This window comes from Ylistrum balloti, unplaced genomic scaffold (assembly GCF_031769215.1).
Source record: "Ylistrum balloti isolate Yb309-2 unplaced genomic scaffold, AGI_CSIRO_Ybal_v1 Utg370750, whole genome shotgun sequence".
NCBI classification, from domain to species: Eukaryota; Metazoa; Mollusca; class Bivalvia; order Pectinida; family Pectinidae; genus Ylistrum; species Ylistrum balloti.
The window spans coordinates 1-10,121 of record NW_026782441.1 but is presented as its reverse complement, the minus strand read 5'-3'; the positions used below and the strand labels follow the sequence as shown (position 1 = coordinate 10,121).

At 34.8% G+C, this 10,121-nt stretch overlaps 1 protein-coding gene across 1 annotated transcript; it reads right to left on the bottom strand.

Annotated features, from left to right (window-relative positions):
• Nucleotides 1-563: 563 nt before the first annotated feature.
• LOC132558052 (uncharacterized) lies at nt 564-1,869 on the bottom strand. The gene has a single exon (XM_060222575.1). It carries the CDS (start codon nt 1,731-1,733, stop codon nt 564-566), a length of 1,170 nt encoding a protein of 389 aa, XP_060078558.1. The 5' UTR covers nt 1,734-1,869.
• Between the last annotated feature and the right edge of the window lie 8,252 nt (nt 1,870-10,121).

Here is a 10,121-nt window from a genome sequence, read left to right as displayed (position 1 = left end):
GATTAAATTTAAAATACATTTAATATAAAGAAAGAACACAAAGATGCCAATATTTATGAATATATTCTATCATAATAGCACAATTACCTTTAAATAACATGTAACTTCAACTAACTAAAATATCAAGTTCAACATGTATGAATATATTCTATCATAATATTACAATTAACTTTAAATTCAAATCAAATCTATAAGGTACAATATTTTGATCTAAAGAAAGATCAATGTACAACATATCAGCACATAACTAAAGACATATATACAGCACTAGGAAATGATAAATATATGCAGCACTACTACAAAAACTTATAAATATACAGCACCAGGAAATGACAAATATATGCAACATGACTATGAATACTAATAAATACACTGCACTTATATGTCACACTATTAGAAACTGATTGATGTTACAGCACTAATGGCATATACGAGACACTAAAGACTGATAAGTGATAACACTAATTCAATGATGAATATATAGCACTGACATAAATATCTGCAACAATGACACAACGTACAAAGTCATTCGTTTTGCTCAGAGCAAGTCTAGGCAAGACATTTCAACCCAAGTGAAGAAGCTCAGATGCTGCATCAGCGTACGCAATGATGTCTATGGTGTTGCTCTCCAGTCTCTGTTTCAGCAGGGCAAGGCGGGTGTCAATGTTTCTGTACCTCTTGGGTCGGGGTCGTCTGGTTCCACCGGCGCGTCGTTGGAGTCTTGCAATTTCGTTGGTAGCCTGAATGTCTTTGAATGTCTGGATGATCTCGAAGATATTTGGATGGGCGTGTTGCACAATCTTCTTCAGCTTCCCGTGCCAGGCTTCTAGGTGGTTGGTGGTACGTGGTCCATCGTTGTCGTAGTGGTTCCAAACTGGTCGGTCTCCATCCACCCATTGGTCAACAACATAGTCCGTGAATGGTGTCACGTCAGCTGGTAGGTCGGCGTACTCAATGTCCTGTAGTGCGTGAAACCAGACATCCTCAACTTGCTGCTCAGGTACCAGAGGTAGGACTGCTGCACGGCGAACCAGTCTCCTGATGTCTTCGTTGTCCCGGTATGGAAGCTGTAGTCCAGTCATCAGTGCCTTTCTCCAGACGCATTGGGTGTAGTGGAAGAAGCAGCCGTTGATATCGGTCCCTGGGAAGACGGTGCGGATTGCGTTGTGGACAGCTGTCTCAAAGTCAACGAATACTGTGTCGGGCGACATGGGTAGGTGGTTGTCTGCCATGAATGTCTTGAGTAGTGTGAAGAATCTTGTGTAGATGTGCTGACTTTTCCCGGGTAGAAGAGAGTAGACAACTGGGTACATGGATCCATCTATCTCAATGTGTATCGTGTAGATCTGATGAAAGATGTTGGGACACGTGTAGAAAGTACCATCACAGTAGATGCGGCCGGCGGTGGCGAGCTCAGCCAAGTCCTCTGATGTGGCGAAGACAAGGATTCTGTTCTGGTCACCATCGTCAATGTGTAGGAAGCGCTCTCCAGTGTTGGTTTCCGTCCATCTTCCCTCGAGATCAATGTCCTGGGTAGTGGTTGGTAGCTTTGGTGTAAGCTTGCGTCTAGCTCTGTACAGCTGTGACTTCTTGGAGTTGAAGGTGGGTATCTTCTCTACAACGGTTCTTGTCTCTTCATCCCATTCGTTGTCACGCAGTTTGCAGAGTTCCTCACTGTAGATGGTAGGGATTGGTCTGATTTCTTTCTGGCAGCGGTCAGTGATGCAGTTCATGATCTCCTTGGCTACGATGCTTGCATGGTCTCCCGGGTGATTGTGTGGTTGCCGTCCAACTCCTACTATGATGTTGTTGCGGGTGTTGATTGTAGCAAGGCAGTTGGTAATGGTGCATCTCCAGTAAGTTCTGAAAGAGAAAAAGAAGATATTAATGTCTGGTTCACATAAATGTATAGTTTGCAACACTTGAGATTTATATGTAGAAAAAAAAAATCTATCAGTGTTTCAAAGCAACACTTACTGTGACTTCAAGAGTATGATGTATAAAAAATATGATTTATTATTTTCATTTATTTATTTATTCATCAATTTACTTTTTATCTCTAATTATTTCTTCCTTATTGCATACATAAGAGCAAAAAAGTCCATTGATACAATTTATGAGTTTTTGTTTCAAGGATAGAATTAACAAAATATTTCTTTTTACAAAACAACTTTTACATCAGTATTTACCTTTCTCCTCGAGATGATCTAATTCTGTACAAGTAACCATTATATGATAAGTTGTTACCCCCAAGTCTATTTCTAATGAACTTAAAATTTAACTGAGCGTTAGCCATGATTGGGAACTGAAACACTAGAAGATTTGTTGAATGATAGCAAAGTAAATTATACCAATGTGAAAAATGTGGGAGCTTATATAGATAAACTGCATGAATAGCTTGGATACTCACCTCAAAGTGTCATGTCATCTGTAGCTTTGGTCCTATTAACTGAGTTCATCAGTTTTTTAGTTGATCTTTGAGAGGTGAACAGTTTTAGATCAATTAATTTATTTAGCAAACATCATTTGAATATAAAATTTACTATACAAACACTTTTTAAAGAAAATAATCATATCAAGCAGTTATTGTGATTTGAATAAATGAAATTGAATGCATGCATAATTGTGCATAAATTAAAAAATATTAAAACAAAATTGTACACAATTTATATCCTTCATCTTGTAAATTGAACATTTCTTAAATAATTTGTTTAAAGTTTATATATATAATCCATACAATTGTAATTTCTTCTGTTTTTTTTACTTTAAATAAGTCTATTATACACTATATGTCCTCATCTGTAATTTCCCACCCTAAAATCAGGATGCCTGTACACTCACAGGTAAATACAGGTAACTTGTACAGGTAAATATAACTACCTACACAAGGAAACAGACTATAATCACTGTGTAAACATATCACCCAAGACATGTTTTTAAAATGTATGCGTTCGGGGATACAGCCGTCTAGAACAATAGGTAGAAACATCAAAGGGCGGGTAATTATAGTCTATATCATACATGTATTATATTTACCTGAGATATTTTACCTGTGGATCTACCTGTGTTACCTGTATTAACCTGTGATAACTTGCAGAAAGAAAACTAAGATATCAATATGAAGTTCAATATTTATTAACTTTTCTTATGATAATATTACAATTGATTAAATTTAAAATACATTTAATATAAAGAAAGAACACAAAGATGCCAATATTTATGAATATATTCTATCATAATAGCACAATTACCTTTAAATAACATGTAACTTCAACTAAAATATCAAGTTCAACATGTATGAATATATTCTATCATAATATTACAATTAACTTTAAATTCAAATCAAATCTATAAGGTACAATATTTTGATCTAAAGAAAGATCAATGTACAACATATCAGCACATAACTAAAGACATATATACAGCACTAGGAAATGATAAATATATGCAGCACTACTACAAAAACTTATAAATATACAGCACCAGGAAATGACAAATATATGCAACATGACTATGAATACTAATAAATACACTGCACTTATATGTCACACTATTAGAAACTGATTGATGTTACAGCACTAACGGCATATACGAGACACTAAAGACTGATAAGTGATAAGTGATAACACTAATTCAATGATGAATATATAGCACTGACATAAATATCTGCAACAATGACACAACGTACAAAGTCATTCGTTTTGCTCAGAGCAAGTCTAGGCAAGACATTTCAACCCAAGTGAAGAAGCTCAGATGCTGCATCAGCGTACGCAATGATGTCTATGGTGTTGCTCTCCAGTCTCTGTTTCAAAATGCATGCTTGAGCATGAGAATGGTTTCATGAATACGGGCTTATTTCGAAAACTGTCTAGTAAAAAAGTGACCACAGATTGATTTTAATACGTTTGCGGTCGCTATTTACTAACCCCTTCGCGAGTTTCCGTTTAATTTTCAATCCGTAATATTATCAAACCAATTTTATCAAACCGCCTCCAGCAAATATAGGTTCTAAGTATTTCAAACGACGAGCGTCCGTACATTAATGTAATAGCCAGATAGACTGACCACAATATATCTGATGACCGCAATACCGTAATTGACCGCTCAATTAAAACCAATTAATATGTTATGATGTCCATTTAGATAGTAACGTGATTTTATTTACGTCTTACAACGTATACATAAATACAGAATATATCTTTCAAACTATCAAAATATCGGTTTGTAATTAAAATGTTCGTTCTTTGATGTAGATCTTACCCGATACATGATGATATGTACACGTTCTTATCCTTGTAATGACAGTTGACTTGGTATAGAAAGTTAGACTGAATACATGTATTAAGACTGTGACAACATATGTTTACACAAGCGCAGTTACAAGGAAACAACATGTTCTTACAGTCAACGTCATTTGGATAACATAGGATAGTCCCGATCAATATATTGAGAAATATAAGTTTATCAGTGAGTGTATCTCCAGAAACATTCGTCGTGTAATATAACGGATATATGGATCGCTGTATTATATAAGGTTTGGAGAGAATAAATGCGCAGTTTCTGATCGCCATTTGGAACCGTAACGCCATTGTTTCATTTTTCCGCTCGAGCTGTGTTCCCAAGTTCTTTAAACATCATGTGGAAAGCCAATCCGATACTATTATCCCTGACGATCGTAAATATCTTACTATTTACCTATATCTTCAGGAGTGTCAAAAACGGTAAGTAAACCATGAAATTTACATGTTGATATAATGAAATGAAAGTTTGATTAGCAAAATCATACAATAATTTGGCTTCCTGAATGGAAACTATGATAAAAATACTAAAAAACAAAGAAAAACTGATTAGATATCAAACAAATTAAATTGTGCCCAAAAGAAACGAGATATATCATTCAAAACATCGATATATTTTTCCTTTTTTTCGTAAATGAAATAAATCCCAAACTTGGCTTGATTTTATAAACTATTGAGAGTCTAACTAATGGAAATCTTATTGTTGGATCGAATCAATCGATCGGAATAAAAACAGAATTTTGAATAAAACATTTCCTTCTTTTAATCAACTGATAAACCCCATTCGTGTTGTGAGAGGCCGATTTAGTAGTCAGTATCTTCTTGAGATATACAAAGAAAACAGCTTATATTTAAAGGCATTGGTGTGCTTAATATACAACTTCTGTCGCATTTGAATTTTTAAATATTGAAGCCACTTTGCTGATTTTCTTAAAGTTCCTTTTCTGTAAACTGTAAAGTACTCAAGCGAAATAACGATATTGCGAGAAAGATGCCAACTCGCTGAACACGGCTTTCATCTCTAGCTTTAAACGAGAAATAATTGACATTATGGATTTTCACGGTGGAAATACACACAGAAAAAATATCTTTGCGCAACATACAACCAATCTTTATAAGCGGGAATTTAACAATAAGTAACGCCTTTTCTACAATAATTTTCTATAAGTCTTTTTTGTCATTGTAGTCTATTGATAATAAATAGATTTATGTTTAATATGATAATGTCGAGAATTACAGCTTTCTATTCACTACAACTTCCAAAGGTCCTTTTTGGGGGGATGTCGTGGTGTTGGGATGGTTAGCCATTAAAGAATTTTTGGCTGGGCGATTTTGTGCCTTAAATCGTGATATATGCAGCTATTTCTACGGGATACTAAGGGTTACGTCCCTTTAGCGTTTTCGAGTCGTAGGCACGAGAGCCCACAAGTAGAATAAGCCAGTCATGGATGAGTTATCTTATCAAATTACTAATACCGAATTCGTAGGTATTAGTTTACTCGGAAACCCGTACAGACAGGTTGGTACAGGGATCTGTTGTAGCCGACATAGAGGTTACACATCATAACATGTCGGACTTGAATTTGAATCAGTGATAGCACGGATATCCATGTTCAAAATCACAAACAAAAAATAACCACCTTTAATGATTATCATAAAAATCAGGATGTTACAATTCAGTTCAACAACATTTGTTTGATAAAAAACAACATTTTATAATATGAGTCGCATCGTCAGATATTTCGAAGGACGCGCCAGTAAAACCTTACCAAAGAGCCCCTAAGGGGTATAAGGGCACGTGTGAACCATCTCTTTCACGTGCTAATTTCTCTACATCTGATTCTTTGTCCTAAATGATTTCACACATTATTATTGTCAACATACGAAGAAATCATCTGATTTGGCCAAGAGCGTGTGATAAAGACATCACTGGATCTGATTTTTCAAAAACTACAACAAGTTCCCGAATTTGAAAATATATCAATTATATCTGCAGCAATTTAAATTTGAAGATTAACAACTGAAAACTCATGATTAAGGATTCGCATCTGAAGAGGCCTACATTTACCGTTAACTATATCTTAAAGTAACCCATTTCACTAAGGAAAAGAATGACAATGACTAGAAATTGATTAACCGCAACATTTTAAAAAGACATTTTTTCTCTCCTGTGGCCATGTTTATCTCCAAATCAAAAACATAGTACAGAGCAAATCTCGGATTCACTGAACTCGTGCATTTTATTTCTCATTAAGATTGATGACTAACATTCAACAAGTCAATTCTTTTGTAGTTCATTTGTTGCAACATCAAACCATGTTCATAATTTTCAAGCAACAAGTCCATGATTAGTTTTTTGCAAGCCTAATGTAATTATATACCATGGACTAAACGCAATACTAGCACACCAACAAAATTAAATCTTCTTTTGACCAAGGTTTGAAAGTCAGTTATGTCAGGTAAAATCAGAAACGTATAATAGAGGGGTTTGATACTGTTTTTCTATTTTTCCTAGTTGTGTCAAATGCAAGAAAATATATGTTTGTACCTATTTTGATATTTGATTATTATGATTGTCTAGAAACGTGTAAATTATATCGTATGAATTGATCATTTCTGTTCGATGCTGTATTAAGGATCATATTGAATGGAAGTACTGAATCAATTAAAGTTAATTAGCGATGCTGTATTTATATACAATTTTTCTCCCAAAATTCCTTATTAATCTTTTCAAAATTAACAATGAAGTAGAAAATCTCCATTTTAAATTTCATCTCAATAACTATTATGACAAATGTTTTCTGTTTACTTTAAACATTTTAAAAACAAAAAAGCGTGTTTGAACTTTTCACAATTGAAATATCACCGTATATCTAAGAAAGTGTATTGTAAATCCGTGGCACTAAAAATCCCAACAGCATTCCGTCTGATCATTGTAATTGATATGATTCGTCATTTTTTATTTATAGCTAGTATTTTCGTTACGGAAATGAGATTCCCTTTTCATTGTACGACAAATAGGCTTTGGTCAGGCCGGTCAGTACAAAGACGGTATATATTTTGTATTGAACGGGGCACAGGTAAATAACAAATAAAGACTTTTTAGGCTCAAAGAACAAACACAAAAACTAAAACCAGAAAAACACCCACTACCCTTTGTAATATCAGACGTATATAACACATATGTCTCTGGTAATATGCCCCTGGGCAAAATGTCTTTTTATAAATGTGAATTTATTTGTCGACCGGATTGGGAAGGAAAAAGTACCGCCTGATCATTCGTGGTTTACTTCAATAATTGAAACAATGTAGATATAATGACATTTGTAAATTACCACATGTAACACCCCCTTTGATAGTAAATTTATAATTGGCCATTCAGGTCATTTCTGATAAGAGACGGATGAAAAAAGGCCTGTCGCCGAGTTGCGAAAGTCAACTGCCATGGGGCGTATATAGCAATTAGTACCTATGTGTTACATATGTCTCTGCAAACACGTTGAGTATGAGGAGATTTATGACACCCGGCTTGGGCTGAACGCGTACTATTGCTCAGAAAACGATGTTGTTTTAACTGTCTGAAAAGTTTAAATCCTACCTTGTCCCCATATCTGTACCTACCGCGGTATCCGAAGGTATTTAATTATAGATTGTTGACACCGACTTCGACATGGGGAAACGGGGAACATCGTTTACAGCGAAAGAAAAACTGGACGCCATTGACTACGCCGAGAGGCTTGAGTTTCGTGCCGCCGGTCGCCACTTCGACAATCCAGAGTGAAATATCAAGGCACGGAAGAAAAAAGACCGTCTCAAGTCCCAACCACTGACCAGAAGGGCTGACATAGGTGCGACAGCGAAACACCCAGAGATGGAGAGAGAGCAGTTCAACTTCGTGTGCGATCGCCGAGATGCTGGCATCGCTGCCAGAACAACAGAGGTCATGGGGTCACCAACTTTAAGCATCGATGGGATGGGCTGTCCGATTTATGAACAGAACGATAAACGCCAAAAAACTTCCGGACTCATTGAATTCCAGAGATATATCATCAAAATGAGGCAGAAATCCAGACACTACCATAGCCCCGACCAATAGTAAGACCGTCACTATTCGAACGACGGGAAGCGGGAAAAAAATAGATTCACCGTAATGCTAGCGTGTATGACCGATGATTAAAATATTCGAAATTTATTTTATTTGTTGTTGTTGTTTTATCTCCAAACTATCATATATGACCGACGATTTTTGCATATAACTATGTGAAGGGAGGTAATCCAATATGGCGGACGCAGAACTCGGTATGAAATTATTTAGATTTCGGTGCAGTTCTGTTCTCTGTACATAATTACTACAGGCGATGACGAAATGATGTGTACCTTATTAGGATGTCCACATAGACAGGGACGATAATCAATTAGATGAGATTGGAAAAGATCGTTATTTAAGTTATTTTTTTACTCTTGCATGCAAAATATTTAAACAAATGAAAAACAAAGCAAACAGACAACAAAGTAATTATCCGTGACGTAATCACGTGCGTACACCACTTTTTCTGAAAATCTTATCGAATAGCACTTATGTCTATTATTGTATGATGTCGACGTCTCGTCCTACGTCCTTAGTTTTCCTAAAAGTTTCTGAAGCATTCTGAACCCAGATAAAACGAAATCAAGAATGAATGTCTTTGATATAATCATGTCTGCATCGTACTCTTCTCGTCAAAATGAGTGTACATGTAAGTATCAACGTCAACATAGTATATACATTGTACACTTCTTCAATAACACTTGTACATGTAAGTGTCAACATAGTATATACATTGTACACTTCTTCAATAACGCTTGTACATGTAAGTATCAACGTCAACATAGTATATACATTGTACACTTCTTCAATATCGCTTGTACATGTAAGTATCAATGTCAACATCGTATATACATTGTACACTTCTTCAATAACACTTGTACATGTAAGTATCAATGTCAACATCGTATATACATTGTACACTTCTTCAATAACACTTGTACATGTAAGTATCAACGTCAACATAGTATATACATTGTACACTTCTTCAATAACACTTGTACATGTAAGTATCAATGTCAACATAGTATATACATTGTACACTTCTTCTATAACGCTTGTACATGTAAGTATCAACGTCAACATAGTATATACATTGTACACTTCTTCAACAATGCTCACGTGATTCGTCACTATTGTTTTATTTACTGTAAGTGAATCGGTCAGTATAGATTTCATTTCATATATATATATATATACGAACGGAATGTATAGGGTGATTAGCCTATAAATAAATAAATAAATAAATAAATAAATAAATAAATAAATAAATAAATAAATAAATAAATAAATAAATAAATAAATAAATAAATAAATAAATAAAAAGAAATATCAGAGATATTAAAACAAACTACCATGATTATTGATGTTCACATGCTATGAACTTTGTTTTGGTTATACATGTAGTATTGCCGCGATGTGGAAATGGCGTATATATTTTATTATTCATTTCGTTAATCACGTGTGAAATCCTTTATTTCGGAGATATCAATTGTATTTTGATCAGGAAACTATTTAACTATCTAATACATATAAACATCAGTCTGTCTTAATGACTCATCGATACACGTACATTGGTGCCGTGTTTGTTTACTTGTTCAGCGATTGGACTAAAAAAGTTTCCGTGAAAAAAGATTACTTGTCATTTTCACCTTAAAATGATACAATGGCACTTTTATCGAGTGAGGATATCCATGTCCAAAAGAATTTATAAACATACATAAAACGCCGATTTCCCT

Coding starts and splice junctions, on each gene's coding strand:
- LOC132558052 (XM_060222575.1), bottom strand. CDS start 1,733: ATGAACTGCATCACTGACCGCTGCCAGAAAGAAATCAGACCAATCCCT.